General features: G+C 40.5%; 1 protein-coding gene across 1 annotated transcript in view; it reads left to right on the forward strand.

The window, feature by feature from the left end:
* RhoU overlaps positions 1–20,962 on the forward strand; it is a 171,149-nt gene extending 150,187 nt beyond the window's left edge. Inside the window, exons 5-7 of the mRNA XM_065216494.1 lie at positions 9,365–9,627; positions 9,720–9,812; positions 20,192–20,962. Of these exons, the coding sequence (XP_065072566.1) occupies positions 9,365–9,627; positions 9,720–9,812; positions 20,192–20,299 (464 nt within the window). The 3' untranslated portion in view covers positions 20,300–20,962. The remainder of the gene's footprint in view (positions 1–9,364; positions 9,628–9,719; positions 9,813–20,191) is intronic.
* Positions 20,963–22,716: the final 1,754 nt, after the last annotated feature.

Raw genomic sequence — 22,716 nt, forward strand, 5'->3', positions numbered from 1 at the left:
TTAGAATATTAATTCAATTGTTTATATTTCCATATTGATTAGCCATGAACAGCCAACCTTCATGGATATAAAAATTTATTGTTGGTAGAGGAAACCTCCTCCACCACGAAATAGACAATTTACGGTTTCCACGCTTTATGGGGTGTTTACATCTGTGCGGATTTACTCGCGCTAGTGTACTCGCCAACTAGCACGAATTGCAGTTGCTCCTGAAATTTCATACTGGTACACGCTGATGCCCTGTTTACATTATGCTGGTGAGCGTTTTTGCTAGCAGCGAGCTCATTAGCTTAAGTGTAAACACCACATTACCAATGTTCGTACCACCTCTGATAGCGATGGTTATGCTTCCACCTCGTTTGTCTTCTAAGAGCAGCAAATGACGTTCGATAGAATTATTTACATCATTGATTTGAATGATTTGCGTTAAGGGGCTGAACCAATACCAAACGAATTTCAATTTAAGATGACTATCATTCTTCAGAGAGCATTACGCATTCAAACTGAAGACCTATCCCTTTTCATAACAATGTTCATCCTGAATTCAAGTGGAAAATCATCTAACTTCAAAACAACCGTCATTCGGTTGCAGCTATCATTCGAAAAGGCGATTTAGATGTTTCGATTTGAATGGTCTGAGGTTTCATTCAAACAGAGGACGGTGGTTTGGTACAGTGTATTAGTACGGCTCTGATGACTTGTTTTCAGAAAACGTTATTTTTGGAATAAAACCCTGCTGAATTTCATTTAATTTTTGATAATTTTATTCTCGAAAGTAATTCCTCACAGCATTTTTTTGTTTCTTATCTTGAGATTGGCGTATGCCTGAATGTAGCATCGAAATCTCGTGAGAAATCGCTGGACGACAAGTCAATCTCAAATGCCGATCCCTCCCCACAGAAAAAGCGCTGTCACAATTGAGATAACCCCAAACCGATAGGAGACGCCTTAATGCGGCACACAAATGACACAAAATTATGAAAGGCCGTCCACTGAAAGCGATGGGAAATGGATCCGTGTGATATCCCACTTCCATCCATATTTCCTGCCATTCAATTTCTTGGCAGCCACGTCGATTTGGAAACCCAATTTCACCTTCACAATGGCCAGCCCATTTGGGCCCAAAACGTCTCGTGGGCGCAAAATGGGGGTCGTCATCGTGGGAAAATCGCCCCATAATTGACACCTGCTGCTGCTGCTGACGGCAAAACAATCCGACAGAAAGCAAAGACCATATCTAATCCTGTACAATGATCGTAAAAGCAGCAGCGAAAGTCCCCCCCCCGAACGATGGATATCTGAGTTCCATGCGATAAATGAAATTTGTGGCTTTTGCGAGACATCTGTTCCGTCCGAATTGAATGGGACGACGATTTAAAAGAAAAACAGAAACTGGTTTTCCGAACCTGTCCGGAGACCCCCGGAGACCACGTTGCCATGTAAGGGCACTCTACCCGTCCGTACAAGGGCCAGCAACAACTGGCCGACCAGCTGATGGTTATAACGATGCCGATGATGCCGATGATGATGATGATGGAACTGTCGTCGATGGTTCGATTGGTCTCATTTTTTTTATCGGGAACGGTTTATAAGGCAAGAGGAGAAATGCACGGGACCAGAACTGGATCGAAATGAGTTTCTTCATCTTAGTTCGCCCTTTCAACCAACTGTTGTTGATGTTAGCCTGCTGCTTGCATCGGAACTAACGGAACTTGAAGATGGTCGGAGCTCTTGAATCGGTGACGTCAATAAATGTTAAGAATTGAAGAAGTGATGGTACCTAAATACCAGGGTTGGCAAATGTCATTTTCAATGAAAGATCTCACGCGATATTTACAGAGATACAGAGTCACTATCATCGGATGAGTAAGCGATAACAGAGATTTTCTTCAAAATCTCATCGATTTTTTTTTGTCATCACAGAACGTGACAGTGATGTGATTATCGTGATTACTAGCTCATGCCTTGTTATTAAAGTTACTTGCACCCAGTGTTGGGAAAATATCAAAAAATCAAATCTCACCAACGCCCAAGATCACGCTTGATTTTAGAAGACAAAAATCAACAAGTAAACAACTGCGGTTGATTTTGCAAGCTGTGGTATCGCAGCTCAGAATATCAAGCTAACAAAACTCCCCAGCAGCGTTGCCAGGTCATTTTCAGAAAAATCTGGAACAGGTAAAATATAAAATCTGGAAACATCTGGAATGCTCCAAAAAATCATCTTTTTAACATAATGCAAAGTAATGTGCCAATCTCTCGTAAAATAGGTCAGTATGATAGTCTGGAATTTATTTAAAGTACTAGAATGGTTATAAATTAAATGTTTAAATAAATTAAATAAAGCAAATAACTTGTAAGCATTGCTAAAATGATCCAAAATTTGAAAAGTATTGACACGGTGTGCCCAAAAAGTTCAAATATCCATTACGCAGCATTTCAAAAATTGAGTTAAAACAGCAGAAAATATGGTTAGAATTGTTTTTCAAACTTTAACTTTTTTAAAAAGAATGAGAAGCAAAGAATCAAGGAAATTTGATGGGATGGATTTTTTTTAGATAATAGTCGATGTAGTCCTTACTATTTGACGCAGTACCAGAATATAAAGATTGTAGGTTCTGAGGTTCATCAGATTTACAATTTTATTCTTCACATCTTACAACGCACAACTCCCTATAGACCTGTAGGCAATTTTATTTTGAAGCAAAATTCACCTGGTTGAAGTGGAAATCAAAGCCTTACATCGTGGTACCATAGAGGTAACTCTAAGACCACTGGGTCCCGAAGAAAATCATTATTATTTTTGGCTCACTCAGTACCAGAACAACGGTCCCAAGCAGTCCCAAGCTATTTCACTCACCCCTGCATGTTCTGCATGAATCCACACACCCCTGATGTTATCTGTCAAACTTTCATAGCGAATCAAAACAAACATAGTGTAGTAATAGAATTTCAACTAGAATAGGGTACGTTAATCGTTTGCTTGGGACCAATAGGCTACTAAAGTGGTGAGCCAATTTAAAATCGTTAGTTTCGTATTGATTGTTGGTGGTACTCACACAAAGTTTAGCTAAACTACGGGTAACTCCACTATTTGCATGACCATTACGAATAATTTTAGGCCAAAGAATAATTTTATTATATTACTATAATGAAAGTCTGATAGCATCAGGATCTTGAAATGATTATAAATTCCAGAATTTCTATTTTTCCTGGGTCCCATATTCCCAGTTCATAGCATTACTTCTTGTAATCTCTTATAAATTACTCTCCAATTCCACAATTCCCTCAAACTGCTAATAATTCCGAAGAATTGGCATAATTTTGTGTCCAATATTTTTAATAATTTCCTTGGTGCACTCTTCAGAATGACCGACACACTCTTCACGTAAATCCTTTTGAACTGCTTTGTAGGTAAGGTTCGAATTATTTTGAAATCCTCTTCAGTATTTCCTAAGTACTCAAGTACTTTGCCAAAATGGCCTTGGAAGTCTCCCAGAAATTACGCATAATTCCGTTAAAATGTCTTAAAATTTTATTAAAATGAATCTCCATAGAAACATTGGACAGACTTCCATTCAAATTTTTCTAACAATCAGCCTAGTCTTTAAGTTTCATCCTAAATTTTTTTCTATGATTTCTCTTCCGGATTGTATTTCCTATATTCACAAAATTTCCATGCAATTGTCATCAGACTTGACGAGACAATTGACACCGTCTTCAACCAGAGGTTGCACAGACTGAACATTTAACACTAGACAACGGACAACACATCACACTCAGTGGACCAGTAGGGAAATTTTCAGGTTGCCAAAATTTGCACCGGCTGGAGCGGGAATCGAACCCTCACTTCGTGGCACTCACAATACGCCTGAACGACCACGAAGCCCAAAAAGATGGGTGGAACACTACTCAGAATTAGCTTGAAGTTCTCCTTTGATTTCACAAGGAATTCACCTCACACTTCACTGTGATTTTTTTTTCAGAATTACCTTAAAAATCCAATAATGTCCAACGTTGATGGCCTTTAATAATTAAATGAGTGAGTTTGGATTTTTTAGAGGGTAAATCAATTGCAGTGATATTTTTAAAGCAACATGGTTAAACAATCTGGGAAAATCTGGAACATATTTATGTATCTGGCAAGACGACTAAAAATCTGGAAAATCCAGATAAATCTGGAATACTGGCAACGCTGCTCCCCAGCTGCAAATCTCTACAAACTGTGGTGAGATTGAGTTTCGTGATTTTTGCTTTACATCCGAACACAACCGAAACTTCCATAATGGATGGCAGTAGCCACTTCGTGTCTGCCATCGATGAATAGTTAAAAGAGATAGCAAACTAGACCTTCTCTTTCTAAGAAAACGATGTGCAACGGAATCATTTTTGTGTTGAGTCAATTCTCAACTTGGTCCTTGCACGTTGTGAATAGTCTCGCAATATCAAAGGAGCTAGTAAAATCAATATCAAGCGCGATATTTTGTTCCAATATTAGGCGTGATATTGAGAGCATATGAGAGTGGAAAAATATCAATTAATTGATAAATTTTGCCAACACTGCAAAACTGCCAACACTGCAGTGGTCCAGAATGCAGATTTAGGTGGAATGATATTTTTTTTTTAATTCTCCATTTAAGAGATTTTTAGCCTTAGGCTAGTTCATCTCTAGGTGGAATGATATGTTTTGAGCCTGAAATTGCAACTTTAGACTAAAATTCTCTTTTACAAAGTTGTTTCTTATAGCTAGGCCCTCATTTTTATGACAATGAATTCTAGTGTGGTTCCTTTTATCATTAAAATCAAAAATCTAACTTTTTTGTTTGAATAAATTAGGGTATACATTCTACCGCAAAGTTATAGCTGAGCTGATTCAAGCAACTTTGTTGAAAATAACTTTTTAGTATCTCTTAAATTGGCCGATTTAGAGCTATTTTCTTGAATTGAGTTAGGGTGGCTCTTTAAAAAACAGTTGTTTTGCTCTAGTTTTCTTATTTCGAATTTCTCAGCAAAGGTGTTTTGAAATAACTTTTAGATCTTAAGAAGGCGCAAATTTATGCTGCACAAAGCTTGTCAATATCTTTCGCCTATCAAGAGTTATTGACGTTTTTATACTAAAAATATGCACTTTTCAAATGTTAATATCTCTGGTTGGGGCAAAAAAAAAATTATTACGGCATTTGAAAGGGCGTACGTTATTCTCAATAATATGAAAAATAGGGAGGTATGTTATTTTTTGAACTCGTATAAAATCAATTTGAATTTATTCATATTCATATTAGAAGAGATACGGGCAACTTGTCCAGCTATAAAACATTCGTCTTAAAGAGTTTTAAAAGTCTCTAGAAGATGACTTTCATGAGAAAGTTGTTTGAAATTAGCTCAGCTATAACTTTGCCGAATAATGTATACCTGAATTTATTCAAACAAAAAAGTTAGATTTTTGATTTTAATGATAATAGGAACCACCCTAGAATTCATTCTCATAAAAATGAGGGCCTAACTATACGGAACAACTTTGTAGAAGAAACTTTTAGTCTAAAGTTGAAACTTCAGGCTCAAAACATATCATTCCACCTAAATCTGCATTCTGGACCACTGTGCACTGCTTGCACCGAGGAAATCTAAAAAATATATGCACTCTACCGATTACATACGATTACAGTCGAATTTCGCTCGTTGGGCTATCTTTAAATGGGCTACGTTTTAGTTGGGCTCCCGTTAGATGGGCCTACCTAAATCGAAGGCGAACGTAATTTCTGACAGTGCTGATTCATTTTCGAGGGGCTCATGGATGAACAAGTACCCTCAAGGATTGTGATGATAAGTATCAATCGGTGTATCCCTCAACCCATTTTCAGCTTGACAACTCAGTTCAACTAACGAGAGCCTTTCACTAACTGAGCTATGGTTTAGCGGCTTAAAGGGTGATACGGTCAAAATTTGGTCAATATCAACTTGACGTATTTCTTTCAATTTTGCATTTAAAAAACCTGAACACCCCTCATTTTGAAGGTGTGTGTGTGTAGAATGTTGCTCCTATTTTGATTTTGGAATTCACTCTTCAGTTGTCAAAATGTCGTCCAAGCAAGAAGAGCAGCGTATCAAAATTTTGCTCGCGCATCGCGAAAATCCGAGCTACTCGCACGCAAAGTTGGCAAAATCGCTAAAAGTTGCCAAATCAACCGTTACAAATGTAATTAAAGTGTTTGGGGAACGTTTGTCGACAGCCAGGAAGTCTGGATCGGGGGAAAATCGAAAACCGGAAGCCGCTGAGACGACAAAGAAAGTTGCCGGTAGTTTCAAGCGAAACCCTAACCTCTCTCTCCGAGATGCCGCAAATAAGCTGGGTGTATCGTCTACAACCGTGCATCGAGTCAAAAAACGAGCCGGACTATCGACTTACAAGAAGGTAGTGACTCCAAATCGCGATGATAAACAAAATACGACGGCCAAAGCGCGATCCCGGAGGCTGTACACGACGATGCTGACGAAGTTTGACTGCGTGGTAATGGACGACGAAACCTACGTCAAAGCCGACTACAAGCAGCTTCCGGGACAGGAGTTTTATACGGCAAAAGGAAGGGGAAAGGTAGCAGATGTTTTCAAGCACATGAAACTGTCAAAGTTCGCAAAGAAGTATCTGGTTTGGCAAGCCATCTGTACCTGTGGCTTGAAAAGCAGCATTTTCATAGCTTCCGGGACTGTCAACCAAGAAATTTACGTGAAAGAGTGTTTGAATAAACGTCTGCTGCCTTTCCTGAGGAAACACGGTTGTTCCGTACTGTTTTGGCCGGATTTGGCATCTTGCCATTACGGTAAAAAGGCCATGGAGTGGTACGCCGCCAACAACGTGCAGGTGGTTCCCAAGGACAAGAACCCTCCCAACACGCCAGAGCTCCGCCCAATTGAGAAATACTGGGCTATTGTCAAGCGGAACCTAAAGAAGACCAAAAAAACTGCTAAGGGCGAGCAGCAGTTCAAGGCAAACTGGCTTTCTGCGGCGAAGAAGGTGGACAAGGTGGCTGTACAAAATCTGATGGCAGGGGTCAAGCGTAAGGCCCGGCAATTCAGATTTGGAAAAGCGGAAGCCTAACTGAATATTTTTCCTGAATTTTATACTAATTGAACTTGAAAAAGAAATTTAATTTGATTTTTTAAATAAACGATTTCACCGATTTACACGCGTTTTCCCTTGACCAAATTTTGACCGTATCACCCTTTAGCTCAACGAGCAAAAGATGATTGTACTTGCTTAAATTCATCTAAATCAGTTGTCATCAATGTCAAAACCGCATAATAATTATTCTCATGGAAAATGACAAGAAAGCTAATGATCGGTCGTTTCGTCTCGTGATAATAAGAGGACCTGTTTTCTCATTGTCACATGACGGCCGTGATATTTACTAGCTCTGCTAAATACTTAAATTTTGTTGGGATGTTGGGCTTTGACAAATTCAATAAAACTCGTCGATTTTGTCCAAATAATGTTAAAGGCTAAATTCAATTAATGAGTAAAGCTCTTCAGTTATTGTTAGCATGACATATTTGCAATGCCACCTGATGAAAAAACTCCCAACTGAATTACCCACCATCTGATAAAGCATTTCAACCTGAACCATTTGGTCGAAGATATCAACCTTCTATTTAGTCGAGATCTTGAGTTACACTATCAATTCAACTACATCGTCTAGTTAGATAAATCACCTCGTCAGATAAAGTGTCACCAAAACTGCTTAACAATGTGTTCCATTTTGACACTCCTTTCCCATCACACTTAAACCAATTTGTTTGGAATGCATTATATTTTACACTGAAATTTTACAACGGAATTCAATAGTGCAATGCCCTCGTGTCAGTTCCCTTTTCTGAGAGGGCCATATTATGCATTTTAAAATACCTTTTTTATGCAAATAGGCTGTTGAAGTTCAAGAAATTCAAAAGCCGAAACTTTCAAAGCCCATAAAATCCTATCAGAACAATGTCATTCACAAGCTCCGTTAAACACCTTTCTCGCTATCGCTCTATCTTAAAGTGTCAACAATTTGCATATTCATTGGCGCACAGCTTATACAACAACAGAAAAGCTTTTTCAACTCCATTGGAAACCCGTAGCCGTATCCTCCTATGCAAGAACCCGGTCAGAAATCAGAAACAGTTTAATCTCTTAACGACCCATCTCCGCTCGCTCGGTTTGCCTCGCATCCCATATGCAGAGGACCACAACGTCGATCGATCGACCGACCGACCGACGCAACCCATGAGCCATGTTTATAACCAGAAAAACCATAACATCTCAGTTTCGATAATTACTCGCATCTTTCCCTACTAACAATATGCATCGGAAGAATCGATTGGAGTGCCCCTCCTCGTCGCCAGCCTGCCACCCGGGTGGAAATGGAACATGGAATATGTTCATCGAATCCGGTACTTCATTAATGCCATCCATATGCATGAGGATTATCCCCTCTCTTCTCTAGACTCTAGAGCTATAATGTAGCTGGCTAGCTTACGACAACCAGAATATGATGGTGATGATGATGATAGCTTCGAGGGTCGTCCGTCGGAGTGTATTATTTCCATAAACGATTTTCCACTGCACAACAATATCGACACCGTTTGACCCCTCTATTGGACCGGGGTGTCTTCATCCTCTTCTCGATCCGAGTCGATATCCAAAGCTAGGGACACACACATTCGAACCGGACCTGCGCTGCCAGGCATAGAGAGAGAGAAAGAGAGAGCGAGAGATAATCGCTTGGAAAATTTCCATAATTAAGATATCAACTCTGGGCGCGCACTATTTGACAGTTCCGGCCGTATGCTTTTAATCCAGTGATATCGGCCAAATCGGCCACGCTCTTGTTATGACCCAGAATTTTCAGCCGCGTTGCGGCTTGACGTAATTTGTGATGGAAAAAGAATCGCAACATCGCATTTGATTACAAAGCAGTCCACACCAGGGATGCCAGCACTATTTCGAAAAAAAATCTATCAAAATCCGAAAAAGAAGCCTAGAAAAGCTTGCCACCGCAAATTAACATACAACCTATTTCGAAACTACTCAAATTTGAGCTAAACTGAACCTACCCAAAAATCGGTAAACTAAGTTGGGAATAACAAGTTGACAAATGGACAACATTGACCTGAATCACTCCCAACTTTGTTTTCCCATTTTTGGGTAGGTCTAGTTTTGACCCATCGGAGTGGATCCTACTCAAATTAGGGTAGTTTTGAAATAGCGTGTAGAAATCATCCAGATTTCTATTTAAATTAAATTTAATTTTTTAAAATAATTATTCTTTGGTTGGCAACCCAGTAACAGATTATTTACAAACACCTTCTGTTTCTTCATCAATTTCAGTGGACGTCAGCGTGGATGGGCGGCCGATTTGCGTGACGCTGTGCGACACGGCCGGACAGGACGTGCTGGACCCGCTGCGGCAGCTGTGCTACCCCGGTACCGATGTGTTCCTGCTGTGCTTCTCCGTCGTCCAGCCCGAGTCGTTCCGGTCGCTCGCGTCCAAGTGGGCGCCGGAAATCTCCAAACTGCGGTACGGGTCGGTGGTGCTGGTCGGGACGCAGTCCGACTTGCGGAACGATCGGAGCACCGCACTCAAGTTGCAGGTGAGTGAGCGAGGTGGAAGGGTGGATCCGAATCGTGAGTGTGGATTTTTGGTGACTAACTGGGGGATATTTTCTCATTGTGTTTGTTTCAGATCCAAGGAGAGAAGCCCGTTCCGGTGTCGGCGGCGTGGGACTTTGCGCGGAAGATTGGAGCCAAATACATCGAAACGTCCTCGCATAAGAAGGTAAGCTGAGAATCAGAGGAAGGTTGCCTTTTCCGATCTTATAATTCTCAACAAACGTGCGTAGGCCAGCGGAAGACGAGAACTGTCAAACTTTCCGTTTCCGTTCCGCTTCCGTTCATATTGCGTTTGGGCCTTTACACGCGAACCAAAGTAGAAACCTTAAGAAATTTCCGGAAACTTCAGCAAAGCTCCGATAGAACTTCTAGAACGTGATAAAAATTATATGAACATCCGAAAAACGTGAAAGTATTTTAAGGGTGTTATATCATGGAGATATCAAGAACTTTAAAAAATACGAAAATTTAGCTAAGTTCCATAAATCTAAAAAAATGTGAGAACTTTTAGTAAGCAGCGATAAATATCTTCAAGAAACTCCAGAGAACTTAGAATTTAGATAGTTTCATTCAGTTTCAGCGATGTTCCGAGCACTTCGAGGGCGATCAGATACCTTTAGAATAATCCCATTAACTTAAGCAAATTTACAGCGACTTACAAGGAATTCCGTGGAATTATGGGGTATTCCAAGAATTTTTTGATTCATCCAAAAACGTCAGGTAATTTTGAATATATGTATATATCAGAAAATTTGCCGAATTTTTATACAAATTTAGAGATTCTCAGGTAAGCATAGTTCAGGGCAAATAAGTGAACGTTCTTAATAGTTAGAATACTTAAGGAAAATTATAGAAACATAATTAATTTCAGTAAAATAGCAGGTTCTTAAAATATACTGATTAATTCAGGGCTGTCTAGAGAACTTTAAAGAAATTCAATAATCGTTTAGGTAGTTTTAATAACACCAGAAAAGTCTAGATTATTGAAGAAGTTTTAAATTAGTGTCGATAATTTAATGGAAGTTTCATGAACTCCAGAAAAATCATGAGAAATTCAGTGGAAATCATAAAACTATATTAATTATTTCGTTCTAATTCCATAAAAAACTGCAGGAGCACAAAAGTTCCATAAATTTTGAAAAACTTCGAAAACTTCACAGAAGGACAGTGGTCTTCAGAAACATTTCGAGAACTTCATATAAATCTATGGAGATCCGCGAACTGCAGGAATTTTTATGAACTTTAGCAAAATGCAGGAGCATTTGAAAGAAGTTTAGAAAGCTCCGAAAATTGGAGGAATTTCAGGGAGAGGTCAGCCATTAGTCAGAAAATTAGTGGGACATTTAAAGCAGTTACCAGATTTTCATATAACTTCAGATACGTTAAGAATTTAACTGAGATCTTTGCATAAGTTCAGAACTTCCTTGAAGCTTAAACATTTCAAGGACGGTAAAATTAAATTCAGCGCAGTACAACAAGCTTCATGAAAACTGCAAAAATGTTAGAGCAGTTTGTTACTGCCTAGCCAGAAGGGCTAGTCTAAAGGTTCCCCTAACCTCTGGTCTAGCCACGGAGGTCGTCTGGGGTGGGCTACATCCGCCTCTTTTTACTGGCTAGCTCGAGCTTGAGGCCTCTCACTCTCAGGGTCGGCTTTTGTCATGGAATCGCTATCCAAGAGTCCAATCTTTCATAGATTAAACGACACACAAATTCACTTTAATCCTTTTTATTTCTTAATTAACACTTACAGTGGGTTGGGTGTGTAATGGTTGGCCGGCCGGCTGCTGAGGGGACACGTGGTCGCGGGCGAGTGGTCGGGGGGGACCGTGATGATACTGGGCGCCGTCGTCTGGTTGGGTGCGCTCAGGGAACCAGTCCGTGTGATTGACCGTGGTTCGGGCTACGGCCAGGGTTACCTTCGGGCGTGGCTCACACAGGGAAACAACACGCGATGTCGGGATGAGCGTCGTCGGTTTAACCTCAAAACTCGAGGGCCGGCTTGGATTGCCGAGATTTGGTCCACAAGGGAGTAACACTGGGAGCTAGCGTGGGTCTTCGCGTCCTGATTGGCGACAAAACACAAGCCGATAAACTTCAGGATAAGCGCGGTACAGACTAACCCCTTTAGTTCCGTGGGTGTCTGGGGAAAAACGGCCACAATCGCTCACGAGGTTCTAGTTTCGTCTCCTTAACTTTGCACGATGATCTGTTCACTTCCGTGGTACTTTGGAAAAAAACCTCGATTGTTGCTCCAGTCCCAGTAGCTAGCCCTTCATTTCTTCTTCTCCTTTTTCTGTTCCTTCCTTTTTATTCGTCCTATATCCACCCGCGACAATCCAATAACCGTCCCCTGCAGCAATTTTAACGTGTTGTTGTGTGTACTAAATGTGTATTTTAACAAACTTTGTTCTTGCTTTTATTATGCATGTATATATATAACATTTTAACTTGTAGAGTGTGCAGGTAACTTGTATATTCCTAACAAGAAGTTTATATTAACTATCATATTTATTTTTAGACATATACACATAAAAATGAGACATTTAACAATAAATAATTGAAATTTTAATACGAATAGTTTTTTATTCGGCAAGCAAGTTGGGATATTACGTCGCAACGGTAACAAGTTTTGAGAATTCCAGAAAAGAACAGAGAACCTCAGAGCAGTACCGTTAACATAAGAGAAGTCATATAAAGTTTAAAGAATTTAGAGAACTTCAGCGAATTGTTAAACCTTTAGAAGAGATTCATGATCGTTAGAAAAATTAAGGCACTTTAGGAAGTCCTATCTAATAAAGTCCAGGGAAGTTTAAAAATTTGATGAGTAGTATTGTGAGCGCCAGGCTAGTTTCTCAAACTACAAAAGAACTTCAAGGCAGATTCATTAACTTCAGGAAAAATTTGGGAAGTTCTCAGAATAGTCCATTCCATATTCAATGGAAATTTCGATGAAGCCTGGTCCTCCGAATTTAATTTTCTTTTAGTTTACCTCGAAATTACCTTGAAATTCTCCACAATAAGACACCCTTTGGAAAGATTTTCAGAATATCAATTGAATTCATTTCAGATTTCCTTTTGAATCTCACTCTTTCCGTTGGAATTCTACTCGGATTGAAAGTATCCTAAGAATTCATTGGTATTTCTATTCTATTCCTTAGATTTTTTCTCATAATTTATTTGGCAAACTGAATTCATTTTCCGAATTCCGTTGAAGATGTCCTGGAGTTATTCTCAGATTTAACTGTGATCCTTCTTTTAGTTTAAAAAAAAATCAAAGAACTTATGCTACGAATTTGTTTTCTACCACAAACTTTATGAAATTATCCTCAGAATGCTCTTGGAATTTTCCTTTGAACTTCACAGGAGTTGTTCTTCTCAGAAATTTCTAAGGGTGTTCAATAAAATTTACTTTTAATTAAATTTAGGGTCACTTTTTAGTCACTATTTTTTCAACTATAAGTCACTATTTAGTCACTTATTTCTTCAACATGGTCACTAAAATTACTATTTTTGACATTAGTGATGGTTAACAGCCCTGTAACACTAAAATATGGCAATGCTTGTATTTAAGAGCTATGCCAGAAGCAGAAACATCTGGAATATGCGGTGATTTGTTCGAACCTACTTTTTCTCAACGCTAAGTTCATTTTAATTAACTTCTTCCTCTAACCTGATGAATATGGGCGTCTTAGTGGAATACCTCTAGCCTTTTGATGAATTGTTTTTTTTTTATACAAGCGTTGATACGTTAAACCACAGACAAACAAACGTAACTCTTTGAATAAAATTATCTTCATAACATAGTACCGCTAAACATAGAACTTCAGTAATGAAATCTAAAGGCGCCGGTGGTGTAGTGGTAAGCGTGATTACCTCTCACCCTAGCAGGCCTGGGTTCAATCCCAGTCGGCGCCGCCGGGATGTACTGAGGCATAACATCTCTGATCACGCCTTCCTTCGGATGGGAAGTAAAGCCGTTGGTCCCCGGTTCATGAGTTGATGGGTCGATAGGTAGGGTCCAGGTGTGGGAGCTGCCTTTCTGGCACGTCGGTAGCATTGGTGCTCAGCACGGAAAACAAGATCGACGGAAAAAACAAATCAAAGGAAAAAAAAAAGTAATGAAATTTCGCGGAAAACAAGCTTGCTCGCTGATTCGCAAACAATGTTGCATGCAAGATAAAGTGAATATATAGAAACGTCAAAGTGATTAGATGCCAGTGTTGCGGCGAGTAGTTCACGGAAACGATAACGTTGAAACCAATCGTTTAATGTGCAAACGATGATCCAGCATGAAGAGTTACGTCTGTTTGTCTGTGGTAAAACGGTTCGTATTTTCAACGGTGGATGCAAGGAAAGGGTTCTGGAAAGGTGTTCTTGATGATGCCAGCAGCCTCCTAACCACCTTCTGGACTCCCTTTGGCAGATACCGCTTGATAAGGCTGCCATTCGGAATATCATCGGCTCCGGAGATCTTCCAGTTAAAGTTGCGCGAGGCGATCGGAGATTTGGATGGAGTAGAATGTCTTGCGGACGATTTGCTGATTTTTGGATGCGGTGAAACCTTGGAAAAGGCGATGCAGGATCACAACCGTTGTCTGGAGAAACTCTTTGAACGTCTTAAGCAGTGCAATATAAAGCTTAATCGTTCGAAACTCGTGTTATGTAGACCGTCAGTTAGGTTCTTTGGACATGTCCTTACCGATAGGGGCCTTCAGGCCGATGAGTCGAAGATATCAGTTATTAAAAACTATCCAGCTCCAGCAAACCGGAAGGACCTTATGCGGTTCGTAAGAATGGTGAATTATCTTAGCAGATTTCTTCCTAACCTTAGCGCAAATCTCCACACACTACGCAAGCTGATATCCGAAAAAGTTCAGTGGATATGGAGTTCCGTTGAACAAAAGGAATTCGACGTCAAAACCCTTCAGTATTACGATGTGAAGGAACCCCTTTGGATTGAGTGTGATGCTAGTTATTTCGGGCTCGGAGTAGCAGTATACCAGGACAACAGGATCATCGGTTATGCATCGCGAACACTGACACAAACGGAAAAAAAAACTACGCTCAGATAGAGAAAGAACTTCTAGCGGTGCTATTCGCTTGTATCCGGTTTGATCAAATAATCATCGGAAACCTGAGGGTAGTTGTGAAGACAGATCATAAACCACTAATAAACGTCTTCCAGAAACCGATTCTCAAGGCTCCGAAGCGGTTGCAGCACATGCTACTAAATCTGCAAAGGTACAACGTCCAGCTCCAGTTTGTATCCGGTAAAGATAACGTTCTAGCTGATGCCATCTCACGAGCACCCGATACACAGAATGATTTGAAAGACTACAGGAAAATGAACATATACAGAGTCTTCGGCGAAGTAGAAAACATCGATCTAAGCAGTTATCTAAGTATTTCGGACGATCGCATTAATGAGATTATTGAGCACACTGCAAGCGACAGTGCCTTACAAACAATTCTGCTGTACATCAATCATGGATGGCCGGAAAAAGTGGATCAAGTTCCAGCTCCTGTAAAACCCTTCTACAAACATCGTCATGAGCTCGCTACTCAAAGTGGATTGGTTTTTCGAGGTGATCGAATCGTTATCCCGTCAAAGCTTCATCGTTCGTTGATTGAAAAGTTGCACACCAGTCACACCGGCATTGAGTCCACATTGCGATTGGCTAGAACCAACGTGTTCTGGCCGGGAATGAGTCCAAGAATGTTCAATATGCGCCAAATTTGGAGCATCCCAGCAAAGCCCACCGATGAAGAGCCACGCCGTACCGATCTACCCGTTTCAATTGGTGTTGATGGACGACAAAGGAAAGCAACGAAACTTTTTAGTGACTGTTGATCACTATTCAGATTATTTCGAGTTGGATCTGATAAAGGACTTGACACCGACTTCTGTTATAGATGCGTGTAAGCGAAACTTTGCTTGTCACGGGACGCCTCAGTTGGTAGTTACCGATAATGCAACTAACTTTGTAAACGAGGAGATGACTCAGTTTGCAAAACTATTCAACATTCTACGTCTGCGCCACACCACCAACAGGCCAACGGTAAGGCGGAAGCCGCTGTAAAAATCGCCAAACAGCTTATCCGTAAAGCGAGTGAGTCAGGACAGGATCTTTGGTTCGTAATACAACTTTGGAGAAACACACCCAACAATATCGGAACTAGTCCTGCATCCAGATTGTTCTCACGCAGTACCCGTTGTGGAATACCAATTCCGGCAACAAATCTATTGCAGAAAGGCGTGGAAGGCGTTCCAGAAGCAATCAGGAAGAATCGTCAAAAGATCAAGTACAATTACGATAAGCACTCACGTCAACTGCCAGCTTTAGAAATTGGATCGCCAGTGTACGTTCAAGCACGGCCACAATCATCTAAGGTCTGGTCTCCGGGGTTCGTCAGTAATCAACTTAGTGATCGGGATTGTTGTCGGGATGCTGTAAACGTTAAGCCTGGCAAAGAACCTGCAGTTTCTTTTGCATCGATTGGATCTCCAATGGTGGAAACAAGCAAATCATCAACAGTGCCTGTAGATCTTCCACAAACATCAAGAGCGGAGACAGCCGTTCTGACCGATGAACCATTTCACACCAGCAACGTAGATGAGGATGAACCGTGCACCGATAAGACGTCCGATGTTGTGAATGTCAGTTCTATTCCATGAGTCGGGGCCGTCCGAAGAGAGAAATCAGAATGCCAGCTAAGTATAGAGATTTCATTGTTTCTTAAATCTGTTGCGTTTGTTTTGCAAAAGAGGGAAGATGTTGTGATAATTCAAAGTTACCAAAGTGTCACGCCCCTCTGCATTAACTTAAATATGATGAGTTTCTGATGAGAGAGTATAAATCAGTTGAACCGACGACGCGTACTTGAGCGGACTAAATAAAGAACTCGTTGGTTAAGTAAGATTTATTAATTGCCGTTATCCGAGAGTTCCCTTGTCTGCACCCTACTAGAACAGCCCCATTACCGCCATTTTATAGTGTGTTCTTGTCAGTTCATGAACTGGAATTCATCGGTGCTAACCTGTGCTAAAGTCACGAATGAATGCGATAAACTCGTGATCATCGGTTTGACAACCGGTGGTTTGTTTACTTTTGTCTGTTAGTCGATTGAAATGGTTTAAAGTTTGTTAATCAATATGATTGGAAGATGTATTATTTGACAGTGTTCTTCCAAAAACTGTTTTTCTATAAAACAAAATTATATATTTATTTAAATGTTCAAATTCAATTTCTATTCATGTCCCGTCCATGTAAACAAACCACTTGATGTCAAAAATATGAAGTTAGCTAAACGCCGATGTCAATCATTCAAGGTCTGGAACAACAGGCAGCTTGCTGGTGTTAGAAGCAAAAATGTTGTATACATTGCTGAACACTCGAATGATTATGTCATGGCAGCAAAACATTCCATACAGCGAATTGCAGGTACTATTTTGGCTTTATTTTGTTGATCATTATTTTTCAGTGAATGTAAATTAAATTCACCTACAAACAAACACCAAATTCTGCCCGCTCTAGTTCGTCATGCATAAGAGATACAGATTAAAGATTTTCACAAAAGTTGTAGCTAATATTAAAGATAGAGCTGGAATTAGGGCATAATAGCTTTTGTAAACAATGACTTCTTTCGATGATGTCTTGAAAGTCAAGGCTCGCTCACGCAAATCAACATCACCATCAGGTAGGGTAAGACTTCTCCTACCCGACGGTAATGTTGGTTTGCGTGGTCGTGCCTTGTATTCCTAGAATTCATCGAGAGAAGTCATTGTTTACAAAAGCTGTTACGCCCTTATTCCAGCTCTATTTAGTTATAATATCCTACAAAAACTTCATGCATCATCTTACAAAATTCTGTCCACAGTAAGATCTTAGGAAATCCGCATGAACGTCTGAGGAAAGTTCACAAGAGGATCTGGAGGAAGTCCACTGAAAGATCTGGAGTAAGTCAACAGGAAGAACTGAAGAAAGTCCACATGAAGATTTGGAGGAAGTCTACAGAGAGATCTGGAGGAAGTCCATAGGAAGATTTGGAAGAAGTCCACATGAAGATCTGGAGGTAGTCTGAGGGAAAATTTGGAAGAAGACCTGGATGAAGTCCACAGGAACAAGTACTCAGAAAGATGTGGAGGAAGTACACTGGATAATCTGAAGGAAGTGCACTGAGAGATCTGAAGGAAATCCACAGGAAGATCTTGAGAGTTCACGGAAAGACCCGAAAGATGACCACAAGAAGATATTGAAAAAGTCTACAGGAAGATGTGGAGAACATCTACAGGGAACAGGGACATAGTTGAAGATGCTATATTTCAAATAACAGACTTAAAGTGGCAATTTTAAACGATAGATGAGGAGATGAAAGTATAGAGTTGATAGTTCCGTTAGAGTACGACAGTGTAAAAATTGTATATAGAGAGTAGAAAGCGAGCAAGGACAACTTTGAGGAAGGTACTCAAAGTTGTCCTGGATCGCTTTCTACTCTCTATATACAATTTTCACACTGTCGTACTCTAACGGAACTATCAACTCTATACTTTAATCTCCTCATCTATCGTATAGCGGCTAGAACTTGAAGGATACCAAAACCGGTTATACGACACATCAAACAGCATTAGGAAGCAGTGACTAATCCATTCATCGTTATTTTTTAGAACCACATTTGGTCACTTCAGGACATGTTCCGAACTTGTTCCGGATGCCCCTGGGAATCTCTGGAACAAGTTCGGAATATGTTCAGATGTAACAAAATATTATCGCCAATTGGGTTGTTTAGGGGTATTCGAGGGGGTATTGAGGTACATATGCGTTGCCCAGGGCTGAAAGTCTCCTTAATAAAGATATAGAAAAAAACATGCATTAGATAGTACCAGAGCTGAGCCAAAAAGTTGAGCACGTTTCTTCGGGAGCTACTAGTCTTAGAGTTACCTCTATGGTAACACCATAGAGGTAACTCTAAGACCAGAAGGTCCCGACGAAACGTGATCAACGTTTTGGCTCAGCTCTGGGACTATCTTCGGTCCCAAGCTAATCGATGCACCCCTCGAAACATAGGAAAATCCACGAACCTCTAATTTTATCTGTCAAACTCTCATAGCGAATCAAAACAAGCATAGTGTAGTACTAGAATTTAGACTCGAGCAGTTAAAAAATGATGTTTACTACCACTCGAACCTAGAAATAAAACATTATTTTGAGATTTTTGCTTCTAGAACCACGAGAAAAGTAGCCAACATTTGCGCGTTTCATAAAAAATAGAAATTAGTCGGACCAGTTTTGTGAAATCGCTGGTAGAAAGTCACGCCAACACTGCTTGACAAAGTTGTCAATAACGAGGAAAATTTTACTCACCTACACGGCCAATGAGATCAACCAACCTAAATTTGAGTTCAGTTTACTCATAAATTGCAAAAATTGCAAGTACTTATCAATGAATAAATTTGCCTAAAGTATAGATCGGATTCTCTCACTCTGTTGGTACTACTCGTAGACTGATAAAAATTTTCGTAAATTTTCCTCATTTTCCGGAAAATTTTCGGAGTTTGCCACAGGAAACCATGAGCCAAATTTACTTATCGCTGAGTTCCTGCACTTTATGCGATTATGGGTTAACTGAACTCAAATTTTGGTTGATCGCATTAGCGAATTTGAGTCAGATTCAATGGCCGTGCACGTCAAAACTCCCGCCTGCTCGGTTGTTTGATTATGTCTTGAACATTTTTCGCAATGCTAATGACGACGGTAACTGAGATTATCCCCGCAAATTTCCGAAAAACACGCACAAGCTAATTTCCTCCTCACACTCCCAGTCACCGTGCCTCACCTACCTGCCTACTTTCTGTAGTGATAAATCTGAATGACAAACGCTCACGCGAGTGGCGTTTGATGCGGTTGATAAAGTTGTTTACTTTGGCGTCGAAATCCAAATACACGACCAACGCAGAACGGAAACAGGTAATCTTACCGGACAAATCTCCGTGGGTTAATCTTCTGGGTGTATGCTTTTTTTCGGTAAACAACTTTTGGCCGGTGAATTGTTGTTCTATCGTTGTCGTCGTCGGTAACTTGAATATGATTCACGACCAGACTGAACTGAACTTGAACTCCAGCATGTCACATTACTCAAATATTGATTGACAAGGTCACAGGAAACAAGGTATGCGCCATGGGACGAATGGCGGTGGCTAATCTGGAGGGAAAAGGAAGGTGAGACGAGCTTCTCCTCCTTCTCCACCGAAAAGTAGCAAGCAAACAAACATCTCGGCAAGCGGTAACGGGGAAATCGCGAGAAGGCACTGACAGCCGAACAAATGACACTGGTCACGAATTTGCAAAACGGTTATTTTCTGCCGATACTCGTTTGCTGACAGTTCGTGTTTCGAGTAAGCGATGATTGCAAGCAAAAACAGCACATGTCAACGACCCGGTTGCTTTGATTTGTTTGGGTTTGTTTCCTCCTCTCGCATCGGTGATCAAAGTAAACACTCGGTGATTAATATTTATCTCTCTCTCTATCTCTGTTTCTCCTCATTAGGAACGAGTCAAGGAAGTGTTCGATGCGGCCATCTGGGATGTCCTGCAGACCCGGGAGTTCAACCGAAAGCGACCCCTCTGGAAGCGGATGCTCTGTTTGACTTGCTGAAGAAGTGCGGATTTTTTGTTTGTGTTTGTTATTGCAAAGGAACGGAGAATTCCGAACACGAGACTGTAATTGATTGTAATATTTTCCCCTCGGTTTTGTTGTAAAGTAGTAGCCGGCTCGCTATTTGTATTATTATTGCACCCATGCGGTTCTAATGTTTAGGGATTAGTCTTAAGTGTATAACTTATTACTAGTTTTGGAAAGACAACCAAGTGACAGCAAAATAAAAAAAAAAACACGCAAACGTATAATGCTCGTATCATCACAGTTTACTAAGTTAGTATTTTTTTTTGTTTAGTTCTGAGTGGAGCTCAGAGTAAGGAATCAAAATTTAAAGGATCGAAATTTAAAAAAAAAAGAATCGAATTTAAGCTTAGTGAGATTAGAGTCTTCCCCCGCTGGAATCGAAACAGTATCATTCCGTTGATCAAAAGCATCACAACTGTACAGTGCGTGAAATTGTAGTACGATGAGCAGTGCAGCAACCTGATTGTATGTATAATAGCGTTTAAGGATCGAACAACGAAGAAGTGTATTATACGTAGCCGATTAATGCAAACGGTTTATCTTTAGGATAAGTGACGAGTTAGAATCAGCCGTCTTGCCAATCTATTTTTTGAAGTGTAAGCTTTGACTGAAGAATGTTATCGTATAATCAAACTAGCTGAAAGTTGTAATGATTTTAGAGAAAACCCTGTTCCTCGGAACATACTGCCACAGGAAGGTCTTAAAAAGTCAAAACAGGTGCCTCTCAGGTGCAATTTAATCCATTATAAAAAACTCTTTCGACGCTCTCTTCAGATTGCAAAAAGCTGTGGTCACCTTAGGGGCTGTCCACATTCTTTGTGGACTGTTTTTGAGAGGATTTAGACCATCCCACTCTCTCTGCACGGACATTTTTCCATACCATGCTTGTATAACAATTGAACCACTGCGACTATAACTATATCGAGTATAACTTAACCTAACGTGTTAGATCACGTATGCTCTGATGATCTGATCTCGGACAGGTGTCTCTGAACCTTTCCAGGATGAATGCTCTCCGTTCATCTAATGTCTGAATCCCAGCCAGGAGGTGGATATCAGAATTTCGAGTCTGCGGGAGACTGCTTAGGATCATCCTAAGGATCTTGTTGTTCACCCAGGCATACCATACTTAATAACAGGTAGGATTAGTTGTCTATAGACAGCAAACTTATTTTCAGGGATAAGGTGGAATTCCTATTGATAAGCGGATACAGTGATCTGATCAAGATGATGCACTTGGATTTAGTTTTGTCAATCTACTCCCTGAAAAGATGCTTGCTGTCTGTGTTAGTCCGAGGTACACAACCTCTTTGAACCATTCCACCAGATCTTATTTTTTTTTCAGACGGAACAACTCTTGGCAATGGGAAATGTGGAAACATGATGACCTGGGTTGATATGGATCTTCCAGTAGTTGAAATACTCAGACAGGACATCCAAACCCCTCTCTGAAGTTTGGCAGTAAGAGCTCCGATGACCTTCCCTTGTAGACTACAAACAGAGACAACGTTTCACCATCTATGAGAGCCGGAATATCGGAGCCAATGTTGAAGGCATCAGAAGTGATGTCATTGAGAATATCCTGTCTGAGAGGTAATTTTGGATGATCTTCACGAGGAAGATTTGAAGACCGTATCGTTTTAGTTTGTACACGAGGCTATCATACCAGACATGATCGAACGCTTTTTCAACGTCTAACAATGCCATGGCAGATGTTTTAGAAACATACTTGTTCCGCCTGAGAATATTGCCCACTCGAGTCAATTGGTCTGCTGCCGACCCGTCTCTAATGTTGACTTGTTTGGGGCAGACAGGAGTAGAAACTTCCACCCCTAAGGCTTCGATTATCTTCAGCCAGCCGGCAGTCGGTATTGCTCCTTAGAGCGATGGCCACTCCTCCTCCCCCACAGTTGGTTCGATCCAGCCTGACAAGCCGAACATCGGAAAGGAAGACGTTAATCTCAAGCTTCAAGTGCGTTTCGGTGATGATGGCGATATTGATGTTTCGTTCGTTGAGAAATTAAACAATCTCTTGCTCCTGAACTTACATTACGGGTGTCACTATACGGTGATAAGCAAGTGATACTCAGAATAAGAGCCAAATCAAATGGGAATCACTTCACCGTGACGACAAGTGACAACTTTTCACCGTGAAGTGACATCCGTAATAAGCCCCGAATTGTTTCAGTGTAATATGTTCTTACTGGAAACATTGACACGAGTAAAAGTATACACTCAAAAAATTCCACACGTTATCATCATGTGTCTCACACTTAATTTTGCGCACTATGGATTTGAATTGTGGCACACGTGGATGCCTCAAATGGTGATTGTTGCGGAGTCAGCAGATCAGGCCCTTTGAGTAGTATCGAGTTTAACGATACACCGTT

The sequence above is a fragment of the Ochlerotatus camptorhynchus genome, unplaced genomic scaffold (genome assembly GCF_037179485.1).
Source record: "Ochlerotatus camptorhynchus isolate MF236.1 unplaced genomic scaffold, CSIRO-AGI_Acam_v1.1 ptg000063l, whole genome shotgun sequence".
Lineage (NCBI taxonomy): Eukaryota > Metazoa > Arthropoda > Insecta > Diptera > Culicidae > Ochlerotatus > Ochlerotatus camptorhynchus.